Source organism: Pelophylax lessonae (genome assembly GCF_965119305.1).
Source record: "Pelophylax lessonae genome assembly, chromosome: 6".
NCBI lineage: Eukaryota > Metazoa > Chordata > Amphibia > Anura > Ranidae > Pelophylax > Pelophylax lessonae.
The window spans coordinates 306,530,801-306,555,041 of record NC_138773.1 but is presented as its reverse complement, the minus strand read 5'-3'; the positions used below and the strand labels follow the sequence as shown (position 1 = coordinate 306,555,041).

The 24,241-nt window shown below is 46.7% G+C and overlaps 1 protein-coding gene across 1 annotated transcript in view; it reads right to left on the bottom strand.

Annotated features, from left to right (window-relative positions):
- Positions 1-222: 222 nt before the first annotated feature.
- The window catches only part of ZNF142 (zinc finger protein 142), a 43,935-nt gene continuing 19,916 nt past the window's right edge, over positions 223-24,241 (bottom strand). The window contains exons 6-9 of the mRNA XM_082260343.1: positions 17,176-17,353; positions 12,559-15,712; positions 10,752-10,857; positions 223-848 (exon numbers count right to left, since the gene is read on the bottom strand). Coding sequence (XP_082116469.1) covers positions 382-848; positions 10,752-10,857; positions 12,559-15,712; positions 17,176-17,353 — 3,905 coding nt within the window. The 3' untranslated portion in view covers positions 223-381. The remainder of the gene's footprint in view (positions 849-10,751; positions 10,858-12,558; positions 15,713-17,175; positions 17,354-24,241) is intronic.

Here is a 24,241-nt window from a genome sequence, read left to right as displayed (position 1 = left end):
AAGCAGCTTAAAAAACAGCCACCCATGGCTGAGGCAACTCAGGAGGTCTTCAGTGGAGGAGCAACAGTCATGTTGGAGAAAATGTACTACAATGGAAGCAGGTAGAGAAGGAAGGCACTGCCCTTTGTTTTGTTTTGTCTTTTTCTAGTTGGGTTTTTTGATGTTTTGTAGGAAATCTAATCTAGCCTTTCACAAGGAGGTCATAATGGACACTCGTTTCAATGCAATAAATCCTTGAATATTGGAAGAACTACAATCTTAATCTCTTTTACCTTTCTCTTTCACAGCACTTTTGTAGGTGCAATTTAAAAAACAAATGTTCTTCAGAAAATTGTATTGGAAGCTCATATTAACCTCAAAAATAGATGATAGAAAACGTGACTAAAGTGCTTCTCCAGACACAGCGTCTGCCTGACATTCTAAAGTCTGCTGAAACATGGACTCGTGTCCCTGTATGGAGAACAGGTATGGCTCCTTCCCCACCCCCTTCTCCACATCCGGATGGTTGGGGTGGTGCCGCTGTAGGTGTTTCACCACTTGGAACTTCTGCTTGGCCCGGTATGGGCAGTGCTGGCAGAAAAAAGGCTGCTGGTTGGTGTGGGTGAGGTAGTGGTGGCGCAGTCCTGCCGGCCAGCGGAAGCTGCGCTGGCACACGTTGCAGATGTACGGCTTGTCTTCGCTGTGCTTTTTGAGGTGGGTTTTCAGCAGGAAGCGAGTTTTGAATGCCTTGCCGCACTGCTCGCAAATGAAGGAGCGGACTTCGCGGTGACGGGTCTCCCGGTGGACGCGCAGCGCGTCAGCTCGGTTGGTGCAGTAGTTGCACTCTTCGCACTGGTATGGCTTCAAACCTGAAAAGTGGAGGGATTGGTTAGCAATGAAAGCCTATTTGGGGATCTGGAACTACGAGTTCCACTCGCCTGGTGTACATAGTCTACCCTCTACCACATTAGAATTCACTAAGGCAAAATGCAAGAACTGGGTAGTAAATATGAAGGTGGCACTTTTTAAATTAGAGTGGACCTAGCATCAGATATATGTTTAATGTTAAGTACATGCATGCTAACTAATGCATCCGTATAATTATTTATTACCGTATATACTCGAGTAAAAGTGACTTTTTCCAGCAAGTTTTTTTTGCTGAAAAAGCCCCCCTCGGCTTATATTCGAGTCACGGTCTCACTTCTTTTCCTCAGTCAGTGCACATGCGCCGCCGCCGCTCGGGAAACGCCGTACACGTTTGGCTATTCCTGGGCAGATGGCGCATGCGCGGTGACGTGTTGGGGCCGGGCAGAGCCATTTTTAAATGTAAGGCGCCTCACCAAAAGGTAAGTGAGACTCCTCCACAGCCTCTACATCTCCTCAGGAGATGCAGTGCTGTGGGCATGGTACAGGAGATTCTCTTGTACCATGCCCGCCGCACTGCATCTCCTGTGCCATGCCTGTACCATCTCCTGTGGCATGCCTGTACCATCTTCTGTACCATGCCTGTACCATCTCCTGTGCCATGCCTGTACCATCTCCTGTGCCATGCCTGTACCATCTCCTGTGCCATGCCTGTACCAGGGGCGGACGTACAGGGGTCGCAGGGGTCGCCATGGCGACCGGGCCCCATGCTGCAGGGGGCCTGATAGGGCCCCCTGTATGTATAGAAATGAGGAGCGGCAAGCGCAACTGAGACCGGAGCTCCCCGATAAATCGGCACTGAAGGAGCTGGTCTCGTATAGGAAACTGAAAGCAGAATGTGTGCTGTGCTCTCTGCCTCCCCCTACAGTGCAATACCCGGTCGGCAGGAAGTTTCAGGAAGGTACAGACCTCTCTCTAACGTTTTTTAAAAAGGCTTTCTGTATGTGTGTGCATGTATGTATGTATGTATGTGTATTTGTGTGTACTGTATGTGTGTGTACTGTGTGTGTATGTACTGCATGTGTGTGTACTGTATGTGTGTATGTATGTATGTGTGTGTACTGTATGTGTGTATGTATGTATGTGTGTGTACTGCATGTGTGTGTACTGTGTGTGCATGTACTGCATGTGTGTGTACTGTATGTGTGTATGTATGTATGTGTGTGTACTGTATGTGTGTATGTATGTATGTATGTATGTGTGTGTACTGTATGTGTGTATGTATGTATGTGTGTGTACTGTATGTGTGTATGTATGTATGTGTGTGTACTGTATGTGTGTATGTATGTATGTGTGTGTACTGCATGTGTGTGTACTGTGTGTGTATGTACTGCATGTGTGTGTACTGTATGTGTGTATGTATGTATGTGTGTGTACTGTATGTGTGTATGTATGTATGTGTGTGTACTGTATGTGTGTATGTATGTATGTGTGTGTACTGTATGTGTGTATGTATGTATGTATGTGTGTGTACTGTATGTGTGTATGTATGTATGTGTGTGTACTGTATGTGTGTGTACTGTATGTGTGTATGTATGTATGTGTGTGTACTGTATGTGTGTATGTACTGCATGTGTGTGTACTGTATGTGTGTATGTATGTATGTGTGTGTACTGTATGTGTGTATGTATGTATGTGTGTGTACTGTATGTGTGTATGTATGTATGTATGTGTGTGTACTGTATGTGTGTATGTATGTATGTGTGTGTACTGTATGTGTGTATGTATGTATGTATGTGTGTGTACTGTATGTGTGTATACTGTATGTGTGTATGTATGTATGTGTGTGTACTGTATGTGTGTGTGTGTACTGTATGTGTGTGTGTGTACTGTATGTGTGTGTACTGTATGTGTGTGTGTATGTGTGTATTGTATGTGTGTACTGTATGTGTGTGTACCTATCTATGTGTATGTATGTGTGTGTGTGTGTACTGTATGTGTATGTATGTATGTGCGTGCATGTATGTGTGTGTGTGTGTTTATATGTGTGTGGATATATGTACGTGTGTGTGCTTCAAGTTATTGCCCATTTGAGTTTATGGACTTTTAGGGACTTTTAAATGAAATGATTTTAAGCTGAAGTGTGCAGTAAATCAGTTATTATATTATAGTCGGTTTTCTCAATTTACTTTAAACACGTAAGGGCTCTTTCACACGGAGCGGACCGCATTGCGATCCGCTCCGGTGCTTTTTTTTTTTTTTTTTCCACGGAGCGGATGACATTTGTGTCATCCGGTCCGTATGTCCGCATATCATCCCATCTGTTTGCGGATGATAAACGGACATAATGTAAGTCTATGGGGATTGCGGATGTCAGCTGATGACACCGCTGACATCCGATTTTGCTTCCTTTCCGTTTTTTGAACGGAGGAAAAATAGGGTTCTGTTCCGTTCCAAAAAACGGAACAGAACTGAAAGGAAGAAAATCGGATGTCAGTGGATGGTATTCCGCTGACATCCGCAGTCCCATTGACTTACATTATGTCCGTAAATCATCCGCAAAAAAATAGGATGATTTGCGGACATACGGAACGCCCGTGTGAAAGGGCCCTTCAGGTGGCTAGGAGATACCACCATTCCTGCTCTACTGAAATTTTTATATTTTGTATTGTGTGATCTAATTCTTATTACACCATTTATACATGTTTTCATTACCTATAATTACTTCTATATAAGTAGCAGCATTGTATTATATGTGTCATATACTCCTGAGTGCATAGGGTCACTCTGCAATTGTTTTCCTTTTAAGGGTGAATTTGTAGGTGTTTCTTTAGTCCACCAGCACTATTACTGTTCCCATTCCCCCCTCCCCACCACCGCCACCGCCACTGATCCCACACCCCCTCACCACCATTGCCGCCACTGATCCCACACCCCCTCACCACCATTGCCGCCACTGATCCCACACCCCCTCACCACCATTGCCGCCACTGATCCCACACCCCCTCACCACCCTTGCTGCCACTGATACCACCCCCACCACCATTGCCGCGGTTGAAACCAGAAACAAATGTTTTACATTGCTGTACATTGGAAAAAAAAAGTGTCAAAAATATGCTTTTTCGGGGGGGGGGGGGGGCCCTTCATGATTTCTTGCACCGGGGCCCTGAGAAATCTAGTTACGCCTCTGGCCTGTACCATCTCCTGTACCATGCCACTGCCCCGGCACCATACCCGCAGCCCCTGTTTTGGGTCTCGTGGTGGTCCAGTAGCTGCTGCATTTCCCACCCTAGGCTTATACTCGAGTCAATACGTTTTCCCAGTTTTTTTGTGGTAAAATTAGGTGCCTCGGCTTATATTCGGGTCGGCTTATACTCGAGTATATACGGTACTCCTCCCAGAGGTCATAATCGCTCCCTGGTAAAACCTTCATCTGCTTTTCTCCCTAGAAGGACAGAACCTTTTTGTTCAGGTATCATCCAAATGTCTGACACAGATCAGCCCCTGCTGCAGCCTCATACCTTATAAAACTTACTACAAAGTTACAATGCTACAGTCTGATCACTGGGTGAAATGCTTACTCCTGCCTCCAGCAGGCTAGTGGCATTGCCTCAGCCTAGCCCTAGGCAAAGCTACTGGGCTTTTTTTTTTTTTTTTTTAAATAAAAGATAGAGATTTTCCTAAACATTAAACTATTGCTGTATATTGTATATACAGTGCTCAGCATAAATGAGTACACCCCTTTTGAAAAGTAAGATTTTAATCAATATCCCAATGAACACAAGAACAATTTCCAAAATTTTGACAAAACTGAGTTTTATAGAACATTCGTTTAACTCGTTACAAGAAAGTAAGGTTAATAATAGAACTTAGATTACAAAATCTTCAGTTTTACTCAAATTAGTTGATGCAAATATGAATACACCCCACAACAAAAACTACTACATCTAGTATTTTGTATGACCTCCATGATTTGTAAAGACGTCATAAAGTCTTCTAGGCATGGAATGAACAAGTTGGCGACATATTGCGACATCTATCTTTTTCCATTCTTCATAAAACAACCTCTTTTAGAGCCCTGGATGCTGGATTGAGAGTAATGCTCAACTTGTCTCTTCAGAATTCCCCATAGGTGTTCCCTGATTGGGTTCAGATCAGGAGACATGCTTGGCCACTGAATCACTTTCACTCTGTTCTTCAGAAATGCAACAGTGGCCTTAGATGTGTGGTTTGGATCATAGTCATGCTGGAAAAGTGCACGACGACCAAGGGCACGGAGTGATGGTATCATCTTCTCTTTCAATATAGAGCAGTACATCTAGGAATTCATGATACCATCAATGAAATGCAGCTCCTCGACACCAGCAGCACTCATGCAGCCCCACAGGACACTGCCACCACCATGTTTCACTGTAGGCACCATGCATTTTTCTTTGTACTCCTCCCCTTTGGGACACCATACAATTCTGAAGCCATAAGTTCAAAAAACATTTATCTTGGTCTCATCACTCCAGAGTCACAGTAGTCTTCTCCTTTTGCAGCATGGGCCCGGGCAAATTCTAGGTGGGCTTTTTTTGTGCATGGGCTTTAGGAGAGGCTTCCTTCCTGGAAGACACCCATGCATGCCATTCCTCTGCAGTGTATTGTGTCACTGGAAACAATCGCCCCAGTTTGGCTTTCTACTTCTTTAGATAACTGCAGTGAACTTGCATGGCGATTTTCTTCAACCCTTCTCATCAGAAGACGCTCCTGTTGAGGTGATAACTTCCATGAACGGCCTGGACGTCTCTGTGAGATGGTTGCAGTTCCATCTTTGTTCCATTTTTGTATCAATTTTGCTCCAGTATTCTGACTGAGTAAAGCTTTGCTGATCTACTTGTAGCCTTCACCTTTCTTGTGTAAAGAAACCATTTTCTTTTCTCAGGCCTTGTGACATTTCTCTTCTATGTGGTGCCATTGCTGACAGCATGAAATGGGAGGAGTTTTCTTAGTTAAAGTGGTAGTATACTGATTTTTGTGATATTTACCTACAGATAAGCCTATAATAAGGCTTACCTGTAGGTACAATTAATACCTCCTAAACCTGCACGGTTTAGGAGATATTTGCCCTGCATGCAGCCGCTGGCGCTAGAGGACCTTCAGATTTTCATGCCGGGCACTTGCCGGAAAATGACTCTGCGCGCATGCGTGGGAGTGACGTGATCGCGGCTCCGGCCACTCACAGCGCCGGAGCCGCCGAACCTGGAAGAAACGCAGAGGGAGCATGTCAGCTCCCACAGCGGTGTCTGGGGGTCAGTGTCGAGGCTTAGTTTTAAGGTATTTCATAATGTGCTCGTATGCAATGCATACTAGCTCATTATGCCTTTGACTTGCAGGGTTTTTTTTTTCCCAGTATACAACCGCTTTAAGTAACCCCCTTTTATAGTCACCTGTCTGCTGGACACCTGTTTAATGAAAAATTAGACTCACCTGTAGTTAGGATTTTGTGGTCTAAAATTTAGCTTTGCTCCTAACTTTCCTTGGGGTGTATTCATTTTTGCAACATGATCTTGAATGAATTTGTTAGTAAAAATACTTTTTTGTTCGTGCAAATTAACAAATCTTTGTTGAAATCAATGGCCCGCATTTGTGGGAGTATTTTGTAGTATAATGTCCCATAGAAAATGTTGATTCTGAAAGGAAAGTAAAGGTTTTCTGACAAATCTGTTGGGGTGTACTCATTTATGCTGAGCACTGTAGATCAGTAATGTATTCATGCAGACTTGTAAAAGATCCTTAAAGGTCCACTTTGAAATAAAGACTGTAAAGACGAATTACCAGGTATGGATATTTTATACATAGTTACTGTACATTGATCCAGCTTGGAACAACGTGACTATGTATATACCATACCTGGTCGATGCCCCTAGAAACTGGAAAATACTGAAGTAGATCATGCTGGTACATCCATACTCCAGTGATCTCCAATAGCTTCCAGCTGCCCTTCTTTCTGAACACAGAAGGTCCACTGCTCAGCATTGGCACCATGCAGAGAATGCTTTGCATTTCTGTCACTGCCCCACCTCTTCCACTCATCCAATCAGAGAATGCTTTGCATTTCTGTCACTGCCCCACCTCTTCCACTCATCCAATCAGAGAATGCTTTGCATTTATGTCACTGCTCCACCTCTCTCAACTCATCCAATCAGAGAATGCTTTGCATTTATGTCACTGCCCCACCTCTCCCACTCATCCAATCAGAGAATGCTTTGCATTTATGTCACTGCTCCACCTCTCCTACTCATCCAATCAGAGAATGCTTTGCATTTATGTCACTGCTCCACCTCTCCCACTCATCCAATCAGAGAATGCTTTGCATTTATGTCACTGCTCCACCTCTCCCACTCATCCAAATCAGAGAATGCTTTGCATTTATGTCACTGCCCCACCTCTCCCACTCATCCAATCAATCAGAGAATTAACAACAGGTGCACCCTCCGCTCATGCCGACTACGAAGGCTCCAAATAACTGTGGGTGGTCACCTCAGCCAAACTTAAAAATACCAACGAAACTGGCCGCACTCCAACAGATATAATGATGCTTCTTTATTAAACCAACAGACAGACAATACAGGATACAAAAAGGTAGGCGCGTTTCACACGTAAAGTCCTGTTTGTTCACAAGCACGACTTTACGTGTGAAACGCATCTACCTTTTTGTATCCTATATTGACAGTCCGTTGGTTTAATAAAGAAGCATCGTTATATCTGTTGGAGTGCGGCCATTTTCGTTGGCATATCCAATCAGAGAATGCTGTGTATTTATTCAGAAAATGCAAACCATTCTCTGAATGGTAGCTGACTTTGGGTGCCAAAAAGGGAGCTTCCACTCTCCGAAGAGCTTTCCTTAAATGAACTTTCCCCATACTCTTGCTTTTGGAGACAGCCCCCATGGACTCTCTTAATTGCCAATTAATTTCAGGGACTAATAGACTTTTTTTTAAACAACCTTTTATAACCTTCTATGAGCCTGCACTACCTCTCATTTTTTGAGCTGGGTGGCCAACCTCCTGTGTTCACAACTCAACTGGCCACCCGCTCGACATGGGACCTGGAAGGTAGTGGAGATCACTGGAGTAACGCGGTCTACTACAGTGGCTTCCATGGGGTTCAGCCAGGTATGGAATATGTGTAAAACAATAACTTATTTTCCGCGCTGTGATGTATATTTTGGTGAAAAAATAAAATATAAACAATGTATAAAACCTGAAGCTGCTGCTCACTAGGTGAAATACCAGAAAAAACTAAAAGCATAAATAGACAGCGCTAACAGGTGACAAAATGTAAATGAATTATAAATATATATAAATGTGCTACAATAATTAATTGGTGCCCTAAAACATTGATGCTCTAAAAAATTGGTACAACCAAAAAGTGTATATATAAACAATACATATATAATAAATACTAAAGTGCTAAGATTAAGTGTCCATAATATAACCATTAAAGTGCAAAGTGATTTGTTAAGGTGCAGTCCAAAAAATGCTTCTTCAACACAAAACTAAAGTGCCAAACAGGTGCTCGAATCCATAAAAGTGCCCAAGTGCTCTTCAGGAAAAAGGCCCCCAATGGGGATGCACTCACCAGATTTTGGGTGAAAATGAGCCTTGAACATGTATAATGTTCCTTGATCGGATCACAGGATCAATGCAGCTACCCTAGCATATGAGATATCCCTCAAACGGATGGATGGATGACAAGCACCTCATAGACTGGCTCCTTAATAATTCGTCTCCTCTCTCTCTCCCATGTGTGTTTCAAATATAAAGAGAGAAGCCGTACATAGTGAAGCCCGTAATATTTATTTAAAACAGAATGGTAAGAATAGTACTCACAATGTATCTTTAAAAAATCGGCAATGAACAGCATTAAACAGCCTAGCACAGTCAATCCTCCAATTTCCGTGTCGCTGCCGGCGTGCGTTCCACGGTGGTTAACAGGAAATGACGCTGCAAAAGCTCCGCTGCCCGGAAGTGCGTCAACTTCCGGGCAGCGGAGCTTTTGCAGCGTCATTTCCTGTTAACCACCGTGGAACGCACGCCGGCAGCGACACGGAAATTGGAGGATTGACTGTGCTAGGCTGTTTAATGCTGTTCATTGCCGATTTTTTAAAGATACATTGTGAGTACTATTCTTACCATTCTGTTTTAAATAAATATTACGGGCTTCACTATGTACGGCTTCTCTCTTTATATTTGAAACACACATGGGAGAGAGAGAGGAGACGAATTATTAAGGAGCCAGTCTATGAGGTGCTTGTCATCCATCCATCCGTTTGAGGGATATCTCATATGCTAGGGTAGCTGCATTGATCCTGTGATCCGATCAAGGAACATTATACATGTTCAAGGCTCATTTTTACCCAAAATCTGGTGAGTGCATCCCCATTGGGGGCCTTTTTCCTGAAGAGCACTTGGGCACTTTTATGGATTCGAGCACCTGTTTGGCACTTTAGTTTTGTGTTGAAGAAGCATTTTTTGGACTGCACCTTAACAAATCACTTTGCACTTTAATGGTTATATTATGGACACTTAATCTTAGCACTTTAGTATTTATTATATATGTATTGTTTATATATACACTTTTTGGTTGTACCAATTTTTTAGAGCATCAATGTTTTAGGGCACCAATTAATTATTGTAGCACATTTATATATATTTATAATTCATTTACATTTTGTCACCTGTTAGCGCTGTCTATTTATGCTTTCAGGTATGGAATATACATAGGATATGTTTGTCCAAGCTGGATCAATGTAACTACTGTAAATATATAAAATATCCATACCTGGAATTTTTCTTTAAAAGTGGAACACCACTCACCTCAGCTCCAGCAATGCCCCTGAGCACCCGTCCAGCCGCTGACATCTACAAGCAGCCAGATATCAGGTCTCAACCAACGGCCACTGTCATTGGCCAGGTGGAGATGACGTCACTCTGACGCATGCACGGAAGTTCAGTCAGATTGGGCATTGCTGACTATGCACAGTGAGCTGCGCATGCGCGGCTGACTATACAAGGGCGGACAGGCGGGTAAGTAAACAAAGCATGCCTTTTCTGCATTAAAAATCCTGCCTGTCCACCCATTTTACCGTATATACTCAAGTGTAAACCGACTTTTTCAGCATGTTTTTTTTTATGCTGAAAAAGCCCCCCTCATGCAGTGCACATGCGCCACAGCTCGGGAAAGCCCGTACACGTTCAGCTATTCCTGGGCAGACAGCGCATGCGCGGTGACGTATTGGCACCAGGCGGCGCCATTTCTAAATGTAAGGCGCCTCACTGAAAGGTAAGTGAGACTCCTCCGCAGCCCCTGCATCTCCTCAGAAGATGCAGTGCTGCGGGCATGGTACAGGAGATTCTCCTGTACCATGCCCGCAGCACTGCATCTCCTGTACCATGCCTGTGCCATCTGTGCTATGCCTGTGCCATCTCCTGTGCCATGCCTGAACCATCTCCTGTGCCATGCCTGAACCATCTCCTGTGCCATGCCTGAACCATCTTCTGTGCCATGCCCACAGCCCTGCATCTCCTGTACCATTCCTGCAGCCCCGGTTTTGAGTCTTGTGGTGGTCCAGTTGGGTCAGGTAGCTGCCGCATTTCCCACCCTAGGCTTATACTCGAGTCAATACGTCTACCCAGTTTTTGTGGTAAAATTAGGTGCCTCGGCTTATATTCGGGTCGGCTTATACTCGAGTATATACAGTAATTAGCCAGCACAAAGTTCCATTTTAAAAAAATCTAGGCTGAGAAAAACAATTGTAGACCAGGTTTACCTGGACATTAGTCCTTAAAGGGAAACTATTATGGTTTTGGGTCAATTCATTTTTTTTTTTACAAGGTTTTACACAGATTTCTCTTCCACATTACCTGTGTGTTTGGTCATGTGATACTTCAACTGGTTCACCCACTTGCACTTGTATCCGCACTCGGGACAAAGGTAGTTCTTTTCATCCTTGTGGATGCGCATATGGTACTAAACAAAGAAAATAAATCAGAATTCATTCAATTACAATACAGCTGGGTGGTTTATGGGCCACCCAGCAGAGTTCCTGCGCTGTAATCCTCCAAAACATCATCCAAAGGAAAGCGGATCTTACATGGAACAAAACTGGAGAAACACCAAATGCATCATGGGAGCTGAGCTTTTTTTTTTTTTTTTTTTTTTTTTTTTTATCCTAGGTTCTGACTTGTCCTAGTATGACCGGCTGAGGAGAAGGAGGGATTACAGCCAAGTTCTGGTTTTTATATATTTTTTTTAATTGTTAGAGAAGACTCCATAACCAAACTCTAAAAGCGGAACCAAAGCCACTGATTTACCCTTTCCACGCCTTATAGGCAGCTTACTGATCCAGCACTGCTTCCTTCTCCATTGTCTGACAAGGTGACATTATCATCTTATATGCAGCTTACTAATACAGCACTGCTTCCTTCTCCATTGTCTAACAAGGTGACACTATCGCCTTATATGTAACTTACTGATCCAGCACTGCTTCCTTCTCCATTGTCTGACAAGGTGACATTATCACCTTATATGCATCTTACTGACCCAGCACTGCTTCCTTCTCCACTGTCTGAGAAGGTGACACTATCGCCTTATAGGCAAGCTTACCGATCCAGCACTGCTTCCTTCTCCATTGTCTGACAAGGTGACATTATCACCTTATATGCATCTTACTGACCCAGCACTGCTTCCTTCTCCACTGTCTGAGAAGGTGACATTATCACCTTATATGCAGCCTACTGATCCAGCATCGCTTCCTCCTCCACTGTCTGAGAAGGTGACATTATCACCTTATAGGCAGCTTACTGATCCAGCACTGCTTCCATCTCCACTGTCTGAGAAGGTGACACTATCACCTTATAGGCAGCCTACTGATCCAGTATTGCTTCCTTCTCCACTGTCTGAGAAGGTGACATTATCACCTTATAGGCAGCTTACTGATCCAGCACTGCTTCCTTCTCCACTGACAAGGCATGCAATGTCACCTTATATACAGCTTACCGATACAGTACAGTACTGCTTTTTCCTCCACTATTAGAGAAGGCATGCAAAGTTACTGTAGCTTATAGAGAAAAAATAAATCCCCCGCTGAGAAAAACGGAGTCCGCCTGACGGACTCCGTGTGTGAAAGAGCCCTAAGGCTGGCCATACACGAGTCATTTTGTTTTTCTGTTTAACCAGCTGGTTGATCAAAAGAAAATGACTTGAATCCCTCATCCACACACTCGATGTGGATGTGGGAATCCCTCCTGCTGTGTTTTTGTATTCCAACAGTGGGGAGACTTCCCTGCCATCAGAACACATTGATTAGCACCATTAGCTATAGCTGGTGGCGCTGATCGAGAGAAAATTTTACAACAGGCTGGTTATATAAAAGTCGCTCGATAGATTGACTTGTATACAACCAGCCTGCCCATACATGGATCGAAATTCAGCAGAGACTGGCCAAACTTCAATCTACATATCGCCGGATTAACTCCCAACCATGTTAGAGACGGCTTGGCACAGACAACAAACTACTTTGGTCATCTGGCATAGGGGTATAGGAAGTCAGTCAATTTGCACATCAGAGGATGTAGCTTTAGAAAACAGAAAACATATGCTATAAAGCTTTGTAAATAAAGTCTATATGTGGTACAGAGAAAGCAATATCACAAATTAAGGATCTGTTACCTTAAGACGTGAAGGATCTCCACAGGCATAGGTGCAGAGGTGACACTTGTAGGGCTTTTCCCCGGTATGAATTCGACTGTGCCAGGTGATCTTCTGCTTATTCTTGGTGCTGTACTCACAGTCAGAACACTTGTAGACCCGTGTGGCCCCATGGCCCTTGACATGGTGGTCATACACCAGCTGGTGACGGCAGGAAAAAGAACAGAAAGGGCAGCGCAGGGGACCTTCCTCCGCCTCCACACCGGGCAGCGCCGATGACTCGTGCACCTCTGCGTAATGATTAACTAGCTGCTGCCGGTCCTTGGCAGCAAACTGGCACTGCTGGCAGTGGTGGGAAAAGTGAGATTTACGGTGTTCCTCTAAGTCCTGACGGCGGGAGAAAGTCTGCTTGCAGAAGGCACACTCCAGCTGTAAGTGCTGCTTCTGAACATGACATCGAAGAGTGGCCTGGCTATGACAGGAGAACAGGCACTGCGAACATTCATAGGTCTCCTTCTCTTGGTGCTTCCGCAGGCTGTGCTGCTTCAGCGCCGCCTCGGAGCTAAAACTCGCCTGGCAAACGTTGCATGGGAAATCTAGTTCGCCGCTATGACAGCTGCTCAAGTGCCGAGCGATATCGTTCTGACTGTAGCCGCTATAATCGCACAGGTTGCAAAAATGCGTGGGTTTCTTTTCATGGACTCTTCGCTGATGCAGCCGTAGTTTAGAGTTCGTGCCAAAAGTCCGACTGCAAGCGCTGCAGGAGATCCGTCCAACCCCGGTATGAAGCGATTCATGGGCTTCTAGGCGGTATCGCCGGGTGGTGCTGAAATCACAGTATTTGCAGCGGTGAGGTTTAACCCCTTCGTGACGGATCCGCACATGCTGCTTCAAGCATCGCGGTTGCTTGCAGGTGAAGTCGCAAAGCTTGCACTGCAGATGTGCTCTGTTCTGAGAATACTTCTGGTGAAGGTCTCGGTGTCGATGAAGAGCTGATGACGACATGCATCGAAATGAGCAGAGTGAACACTGGAGTTCCCCTGGTTTTAGACAACCTTTTTTCTTGTGCGTCCTCATGGCCCGCTCCTGACTGCATGTAAAGGGGCAGGTGGGACACGAAAGTTTGCAGATGCCTGTGGTCATATTTTTACAAGAATCTACGCTTTCATCACATCCTTGATCTTCTTCTTCCTCTGTATTGGGACCTTCCTCTCCTACAGAGCTTTCACAATCATATTCTTTATCCTGATTGTTCTTTAAGATTTTATTCTTTGTGCAATTATGTTTTTTCAGCACTGTTTCTGAGTCTAGAACAGCGAGGCAAAGGGTGCAGGATAGTCTTTTTACTTCCCGGCAGTTCTCATTCACGTGGCAATTTATAGTACATTCCCTGGAGCAGGAATAAGAGCAAAATAGGCATCGGAATTTTCCGTCTTTAAATCTGTATTTTTCCCTTTCCTCTGATAAAGAAGAAGCATTGTCCTGGTCCGTTGGACTCTCGGATGGGAGCTCACTGGTTTCGTGCTCAATACTTTCTGTTCTATTGGGATCAATTTCTTTCAACTGTTCTTGCACCAACTCCTGACCTGCAGATAACGGATCTGGAGAATTTAAACAGTTGGAATCTTGACTCTCAGTAATACCTTCTCTGGAACATTCTGCATTCATGTAGTCATGAACTGGGTGGATGTTGTCATGCTGGTTCGTTATCTTCGATGATGTAGTTGCTTTGATCGAAGCCCTTTTTTTCTTTAATATTACTGGACACTTCTTAAGGATATGAGTATTGAGCCCTCTTTGTTGTTTAAAGCTAGCTCCGCATTCCTGGCACACCAAGGCAGATTTGTGCATGCTGCAACCATTCTTAGCGTGCTGGACAATGCACGCCTTTTTCTTGGTGATGTAGGAACATTTCTCACATCGGTAAACCTGACTTTTAGATTGGACCACCAACATTTGGACTCTTCCCTCCAGGACGAGCGTCTCCGCTTGCTCCTTGTCCTGCTTTCTCAAGGCCTTCAGTATGGACTCAGGCCTACTATTATCATAGCTTTCGTCCACAGAGACAGCAGGAGGTTCCACGACCTGAAGGTTGGTCTCGTTAAGCCCACTCGATTCACATACAATGGTCAACTGTACTCCACCCTTCACAACGTCAGCCCAGGACTCCTGTACTTCAACTGAGATGTCTCCAGGCTGAATTTCAAGATTACCATTCTCAGTGTCAGGAAGCTCCTCACACTGGTCACTAATTTCACACAAAACTGGCTCGGGGTCATAGTGAACGGCAGTTACACATACACTGTTCTCAAGCTTGTTATGATCTTCAGCCTGAGGTTCAGCTTCTTCTTCAAAATCCTGCCCACAGGTCATATGGTCGTCAACGGTCAACGTCTCAGAAAAGCACAGGATTTCCGTTTGTTCCGGAAGAGGATCTTCGCAGGTCTCCACAGCAGGCTCTTTGACCATGAGTTCGTTGGATGCGGCTAGTTCCAAACGTACTGGGAAATCTTCCATTTCTATACTGCAAGTTTCAACAGGTTCTAGATTAATAGCTGCCAATAAAGATTCATCTGCCACCGACATGTTGGCATCTCCAGATGGCTCAGTAAGACCTTCTACCTGCAGGCACTGAGCCGCCTGAGAATCCATATTTTCCTCAATGTGACTATCTAGTTCCTCACAGTTATGTTCCTGAGCTTGTTGATCACCAGAGGAAGGTTGCTTAAGAGCCACCAACATCTCAGTTTTGTATGGAAATAGCAGGTTGGCGTTGTTGATTTCTTGCTGTTTGCTTGCATACCTCTCCAGCCATTCCTTATCGCCTGGTACATACCCATGTGATTTGCGTTTGTGAAAAAACAGGCTTGTGTTGCTGAATGTGCGGAAGGAGCACAGTGCGCAGCGGAACTCGCGGTGCTTGGTGTGCTTGCCGTTTTCATGGTTGCGCAAGGTTTGCTTGTATCTGGTCTGGTAGTTGCAGTGCTGGCATTGGTAGATGGGTATCTGGGCGCTCTGGGAATGCTTGACCTGCATATGTTTCTGGAGCTCGCTCTTGCGCTTGCATCCAAACCCACAGACTTCACAAATCAGAGTCTTCCCCTGGTGCCGAAGCTTGTGGCTGCTCAGCTGGTCAGCACGGTGGCATCGATATGAACACTGATTGCAATGATACCTATTAAAAAAAATATATATATTTTATACCTGTATGAAAACCAGCAAACAGTAAAATATACAATAAAATGTTGTAGATTACTTGTACAAAGTGCCATTAAAAAGGAGACTAAACTAGTTAAGAGATTTTTAAAAGACTGTAGGTCTAAAAAAAATAAATTAATAAATCCCCCAGTACTCTGCAAGCCATTATACTCACCAGCTGTTCTTGGTTCCATTGTAGCCTCCCTTATATTATTCTCTGTGTCTTTAAAAGGGGAAGGGGTACTGCTGTCCTTGGTTCCAGCATTGTAGCCTCCCTGATCTTCTCTGTGTCTTTAAAAGGCAAGGGGAACTTGTGAAGCCCCTGAAACTCATTAGTTATCTGCGGATACATCCATGACTAATAAAATGAACTGGACTTTTACCTACACCTGTAGTGCTTCCTTTGTACTGTAGATTTTATGGAAATATCCAAGCCCTACGGTCTCTAAAGTCTTCAGAATTCCTTGTTGGAGTTTACAAACACTCTAAAACAGGGGTGCTCAACCCGTGGGCTGAGGGCCACATGTGGCCCACGAAGCCCCTTGATGTGGCCTGCGACCTCAAACCAAGGAAGTGCATATCCATGCTCTGGGGTAAGGCAGGTCGGCGAGCCCAGATCGCGATCAAAGGGATGCCGACTCGCCATTCCAGGGCGTTAGAGTGCCTGGAGCCGGCGCTGGCAGCAGGGGAAGCAGGTGGCCTTTGAGCGAGTAGAAGCCGCATAAGCCAATGCTTCCTCTGTAGCGCCGGCTCCTGTCCCAGACGGAGTGATACCAAGTGCACTTCATCTGAGATCTTTCTAACAGCCTTCAGAACGATGCCAGCAGAAGCTGGAAGAAAAAAAATTGAGCGCATTAAACAGCATATAGACTACACTTTTGCAATGGGTATATCAGAATTTCTAAAAAATGGTCGTTAGGCTGCTTTCACACTGATCCACAAGTGCAGCGCAGTGCACCGGTGGGTTAGCTGCATGAGGCCATAGACTTCAAAAACATTCTGAGGGTTTGGCAAGCTTTCTGAAAGCGCATCAAAACTCCTGAATGCAGGAATTTTGGTGCGCTTTCAGAAAGTGCACCACACCCGCTAGTTGCAATATAAATCTATGGCAAAGCGCAGATAATCCACAGGAAAGCTGCAGGTGTACTGCGCTGCACCCGCGGTGCGGGTAAATCGCAGTGTATCAGTGTGAAAGCAGCCTTATAGGGGGCTCAGGACAGTAAGGGTTCCTTTACATTCGCAGTTTGAGGGACGGTTAAACCCCATCATTCATTGTGGCCCGCGACCAGTTACTAAAAAAACTTAAAAGTGACCTTCACTCTTCAAAAGGTTGAGCACCCCTGATCTAAAACAAAAGCTGTCCACCTGGCTCCTGGGATTTCTCCAGCGATCATTGCTACAAGAAGACGTTATGCCATGTAAGAGATTGGTGACACTGACCTGAGGTCTCCGTTGTGTTTACGCATGTGTACATTCAGGTAATGCTTCCACTTGGTGATGTATCCGCATTCCGTACACATATAGTTCTTGTCTGCGGAATGAGTCAGCATATGTTTAGAGAGGTAGCTCAAGTCTCGACAAGTGAAGTCACACTGGCTGCATTTGTGAGGTTTCTCTCCTGACAGATTGGAAACAAAAGACATGTTAGATTGGAAATAGTGAATCCATGCAATTAGATTTATCATAAGGGCATACATTATGGATAGGGTAAGGCAGAGTTATAACTAGTGATGCACCGATCCTGATCTTTTGCTTTATGAAATCGCTGATCCCGATTCCGATCCGGAAGTACTGATTTGTGAGCTTATAACAAAATAATACTTCCGGATCGGTATCGGGATCGGCAGATACCTTATAACAAAACTTACTAAACGGTAAATTTACCACTGCAGATATGCCAGTGCCATCCCCTTTTCACTGATGTCACTCTTCAAAATCCTGCTACTGGACATCCAATAGGAAATGTCCACATCACACAGCCAGGGAGGATTGAGGGAGGGTCAGAAGCCAGGGAGTAGCATTAACATGCAACATAGTAGCGACGCCCTGGATCGGCCCGTGGGTCTGCTAAATTTTACTGATCCCCGATCCAGTTATTTTGCCAGTATCGGGGCCAATATTCGATCCGAATATCGGATCGGTGCATCCCTAGTTATAACCCAGTTTTTTTTTTTTTCATCTGTTTCCCATTGGGGAGATTTCCCTTCACCTCCTGTCCCATAGCCAAAACAGGAAGTGACGGGATCTCTCTTCAAAGTGAGGGAAATCCCTGGTTGCCACCAAGGTCGCCAGAGCTGGTGTCCCCATTGGAAGATGTCCTCTCTACTCTTGTTCTGGCAAATAGTGTTAATTTTAGGTCAAATTTCTATTTTGTTTTAGTCGTAGTCTTTGGACTGAAATGCCATTTTAGTTATCTAAACTTAGTTTTAGTCATATTTTTGTCAACTAAAAGTCTACTACATTTTACTAAAATCTAATGGGTTCAGTTAAATCCTAATGCATTATTTAAGAATTTCTCTAAAATTTCCAAACTCATTATATACTCCTAGAGTAAAAAAATCGAATAACATATTATTATTTATAGTATTAAGGATTGAACATGCACTACAGACACAGACTGAGCCATTGTGACATACAGGTGCATCTCATAATTAGAATATCATCAAAAAGTTAATTTCAGTAATTCAATTCAAAATGTGAAACTCATATTTTATATAGATGCGTTACATACAGGGTGATATAGTTCAAGCATTTCTTTATTTTAATTTTGATGATTATGGCTTACATCTAGTGACACCCAAAATTCAGTATCTCAGAAAAGTAGAATATTACAGAAGACCAATTTAAAACAAAAAAAAACAAAAAAAAAAACAGAATTTTTGTAAAATCTTACCAGTAAAATTCCTTTCTCCGAGTCCTCCGACAGTCGCCGCCTCTTCATATTCGTCACATATGGGGTATTAGACTTTGCTCCGAAGGAGTAGCTAGGCAACAGAATATGTTAACATTAAAGCTTTTAACATATCCCACCCTCAAGGGGTGGTCCCCTCAGTCAATACCCTCCTACTTCCTGCAACCATATCTCAGTTTCAGTGGAATAGCAGTAGAGTATACAACCAAACCCCAAAAGAGGGGCGGGGGCGGCGACTGTCGGAGGACTCAGAGAAAGGAATTTTACAGGTAAGATTTTATAAAAATTCAGTTTTCTCTTACGTCCTCCGACAGTCGCCGCCTCTTCATATTCGTCACATATGGGGACGTCCCAAAGCAGTGCAAACATGAGGGGTGGGAAACGCATCCGCGCCGAAAGGCAACGCAGTCTCCGCATCAAAGAAAGGAACCTTACCAAAGGAAGGAAACCAGCTGGGCTACAGGAAAAATAATTGCTCAACAGGAGCAACAACCCAGGAAAAGACAAATAACCAGGGGATAAAAAAAAACTTATCCCAACAGCCAGAGGTCCCCAACAAGGGACCCTAGGGAATTGCCGCACTAAGAACCTTGCGGCCAAAGGAAGCATCCGCCGATGCCTGAACATCTACTTTGTAGAATTTCGTGAAAGTGTGCACGGTCGACCAAGTCGCCGCCTTACACACCTGGGCTACAGAAGCCCCATGACGACAGGCCCAAGACGTACTCAGAGATCTGGTAGAGTGCGCCTTCACAGGCACAGGTGGAACCTTCCCCTGCAAAGCATAGGCCTGTTCAATGGTCTGCCTGATCCATTTGGCGATGGTAGAGGCCGACGCCGCCATGCCCTTCCGAGGACCCTCTGGAAGAACAAACAAGGAGTCCGTCTTTCGAAAAGACTCAGTCGATTTAAGGTAAACCCTTATCGCCCGAACAACATCCAAAGAATGTAATCTCACCTCCTTTGGATGTTTAGGCTTCGCGCACAGCGAAGGCAAGACAATATCCTCATTAAGATGGAATTCCGAAACTCGCTTCGGAAGAAAAGAAGGATTAGGTCGCAAGACCACCTTATCCAAATGAACAATCAGATACGGAGACTTGCAGGACAAAGCCGCCAGCTCCGACACTCTGCGAGCCGAAGTGATCGCAACCAAAAAGGCGACCTTTTTGGACAACATAGACAACGAGATCTCCCTGATCTGTTCAAAAGGAGCACGTTGTAACGCAGATAGAACGAGATTCAAGTCCCAAGGGGGCAGAGGATCCCTCCTAGGAGGAACCAGATGTCGCACTCCCTGAACAAAAGTGCCAACCAAGGAGTTGGAAGCCACGGGACGTTGAAACAGAATGGCCAGCGCAGACACCTGACCCTTTATCGTAGCCAGCGCCAAACGCTGATCGACACCCGTTTGAAGGAAGGACAGCACTCGGGAAACCGAGTACGTGCGGGGTGAAAACCCCCTGGACTCACACCAGGCAAAATAGGCCTTCCAAGTACGGTAATAAACCTTCCCCGAGGAAGACTTCCTCGCGTTGATCAAGGTATGAACGACCTCTGGGGAGAGACCCTTCTCCTTCAGGACCTCGGTCTCAACAGCCAGGCCGTCAAAGCCAGCGACTGTAAAGCAGCATGGTATATCGGTCCTTGAGACAGGAGATCGTCTTGAAGAGGCAGACGCCACGGGGCGTCGACCGCCAGATTCACGAGGTCTGCGTACCAGGACCGGCGAGGCCAGTCCGGTGCCACAAGAATCACCGTGCTGCGTTCCGAGTGTAACCTGCGAAGGAACCTGGACAGCAACTGAATCGGTGGAAACGCGTACATCAGCCTGTACCGATGCCACGGGGCCACTAACGCGTCAGACGCGTCTGCCCGAGGGTCGCGCGTCCTTGCCACGAACCTTCTCACCTTGTTGTTGAGACGAGACGCGAACAGGTCCACATCTGGAAGACCCCACTTCGCGCACAACATCTGGAAGACAGCCGGGTGGAGACCATTCCCCCTGATCCAGGGTCTGGCGACTCAGATAGTCCGCCTGCCAGTTCTCCACCCCCGGAATGTGAACCGCCGTTATCGCCGGGACATGAGTCTCGGCCCAAGACAGAATGTCGGCCACTTCTCGAGCCGCTCGGGCACTCCTGGTGCCCCCTTGGTGGTTGATGTAGGCCACCGCCGTGGCATTGTCCGTCTGCACCCGAACCGGGCAGCCCTGCAGCCGGTCCGTCCAGCGATGAAGACAGAGATTTATTGCACGCAATTCCAGAATGTTGATCGGAAGGGAAGACTCCCCCTCCGACCAAGTTCCCTGGGCGGACAGAACGCCCAGAACACCACCCCAGCCCGACAGGCTGGCATCCGTGGTGATCACCGTCCACGAGATAGGACGAAACGACTTGCCCCCGGACACCATCGGGGACTGGAGCCACCACAGAAGGTCTCTTCTGGTGCGATGACTCAACGAGATTTGGAGATCCAGAGATTGAGGTCGCCCGTCCCACATGGACAGGATCTCCGCTTGGAGACCCCGCGTGTGAAACTGGGCGAATGGAATCGCCTCGAAGGCCGAGACCATCAATCCCAGACATCTCATGCGCGTCCGCAGAGACGAGTGCTGAACGTCCCTGAGGGACCTGACTTCCTCCTGAAGAGTTCTGAGTTTGTCTTCCGGCAGGAAGACCTTCGCCTGCACCGAGTCCAGAATCATTCCCAGGTAGGGAAGACGAACCGACGGACTCAGTGTCGACTTTGGAAAATTTATCGTCCAACCAAACTCCTGCAGAGTTTGCATCGTGACAGACAGGTCCTTCTCCAGACCCTGGCTGGTCGCAGACCGAACCAGAATGTCGTCCAGATACCCCAGGACAGAAATGCCCTGGGCCCTCAATAATGCCAGAACCGGTGCAAGCACCTTGGTGAAGACCCGCGGAGCCGAGGCGAGACCAAAAGGCAACGCCACGAACTGGTAGTGATCCTCCGCAATGGCAAATCGAAGGTACCTCTGGTGACCCTCGAAAATGGGGATGTGAAGATACGCATCCTTCAAATCGATGGAGGCCATGAATTCCCCCGGAACCAGGGCAGCCACCACCGACCGCAGGGATTCCATGCGGAACTTGCGAACCCGCACAGAGCGGTTCAGAGCCTTCAAGTCCAGAATTGGACGAACCTTGCCCTCCTTTCTGGGCACGGTGAACAGATTGGAATAAAACCCCCGAAATCTGTCCCGATGAGGCACCGGAACTACCACTCCCTGAGCCCTCAGGTCCCGCACCGCCAGGTGCAGGTCCCGTAAACGCTCTGGAGACAGTTGAAGATTTGAGGGAAAAAATCTGCTCTCCGGCCAAGAGAGAAACTCGATCTTGTAACCAGATCGAACGATCTCCTGAACCCATCTGTCCCGCACGCGGGCCAACCAGGGCTGAAGAAAACCGAGCAATCGTCCCCCCACCCCAAAACTGGGTGAGGGCGCCCCTTCAGGCCGCACTGTTATGGGCTGCGGATCCGGATTGACCGGACTTCTGTTTTCCAGACCAGGGCTTCTTCTGAGAGCCTTGACCTTTGAACGGTTTGCCCTTGTAGTGCGACCGAAAGGCACGAAAGGACCCCTGAGGGGGCCGAAAATTAGCATGCTTCTTCCCAGAAGCCCCCTTAGCCTTGGGGAAATGGGGCAAGAGAGTGCTCTTACCTCCGATGATCCCCTTAATCAACACATCCAAGGACTCCCCAAAAAGGCGAGAGGTCTTACGTGAAGATTGGTCCACCGACCAACATTTCAACCAAACCAGGCGGCGAGACAACACCGCCATGCTGTGCAAACGTGCAGCCAGCGGGACTAAGTCCAAGTCCGCATCACACAGATACACGACACCCTGGTGGATTTGATCCACCATATCCAGGGTCGCCGGCGAGGCCGAATCGGCCACTAGGACGCGCCTAAGCATCTGCGTCCAACTTGCGACCGCCTGGGCCGCCATGAGAGAGGCAAACAGAGCCTTAAGCATAGAACCCGTAACAGAATAAGTATGACGGGCAAGAGACTCCAATCTCCTATCCGTGGCATCACGGAACACAGGGGAATCCTCTGCAGGAATCGCAGTGGATTTGTTTAAAACCGCAATTGCGTGATCCACTGGGGGTGGCACACACCACCTTTCATCAGTGGAAGGCGAGAAAGGATAACGCAGCTTGAACCTACTTGGTACAGCAAAAGGTTTGCGCAGATTGCGCCATTGTTCCTTAACAGCGCGCTGAAAATCATCATTGCAGGGAAAAACCTGCGGCGTCCTGCGTTTTCTCTGCGTCCAATAAGCCGCCAAGGCAGCGGGGGGGGGACACACTTCATCCTGCAAACGCAGCGTTTGTTTTATGGAAGCAATCAATTCATCCATGATTGCAAGCTCTTCAGGCGAGCCAGGGGGAGAATTATCAACCCCTTCAACTTCAGCCTCCACCTCGGACCCCACTAGATCCAGGGAGGAGCGGGACCCCGATAAGGAGGCCCCCGCCATAACAGCCCCATCACCTTCACCCTCAGAATCAGAGGAAAGAGAAACTCTGGGTCTTTTAGTAGATTGAGCAGCCACCAGCATCTGCACCTGAGCAGCAAGGCCAGCCACAATAGTGGCTAAATCCCCCCCTGGGGGGGAAACAGCGGTCCCCTGGCTTTCCACCAAGGCGGTAGGAAATTTGCCCTCCTGAGAATCCATTGCCCCTATTACAAATGCCGGATAAGAAAGGGTTAACTGCCCCTTTAACAAGCGCGGCGAGCGCAGCCCACCGCACCACACACAAGCCCAATGAGACCCCCACAGGGACAATAAAACTGACACAGGCAATGGATAGGAAGGATATAACCTGAGGAGACCCTCGCCGCTGCTGCTGCCTCGATCGGTGTTCCTGGAGAAGAGGAAGTGATGCTGCCAGGGCGCTCTATGAAAGCCTATGGGAGGCTACAAGAAAATGGCCGCCATGCATGTAGAACATGCGGCCGGAGCGAGTGTAGGCAAAATGGCGCCGTTTGGCGCCGAAACCGCCGCTCCACAGTACAGTAATGCACACATGTCATCCATGTATAAAAAAACATGTCAGATCGCCGCAGCGATCGCTGTATAGTGCCCAAACATGCCCAAAACATGCCCCACAGCACACAGCTTCTCACACTGACAAGGCTGACACACACAGTGTCACACAGCTCCCCCCCCCTTGCAGCCCACAGCATGCAGCCGAGTGATAGGGAGACAAACAGTGTGAACAGATGCAGGTTACACAGTCCCAGACTGACACCCCCCCAGACAGACAGGTCCCCACATAGATACACTTGCCTCACAATGGCGTGGGGGACCCGCACAGGCGAACAAGCCGCTGCACATGAGGCAGGGAGAGTCGCATACAAGACGCACAGAATGGGGGTTAAGAAACCGCACAGCGTCCAGTGAGGTAGCCACCTCACCAATCATCCCTGCACCGAACAGGGATGGGTCGTTCACTGTGCCAGGAGCGTTACCTGGCTGAACGCTCGATGGCAGGCTGGGAAGCCACTGACCCACGACCTGCGACCAGGGGGATCAGCCCGAGACCCAGCCCGCATGATCC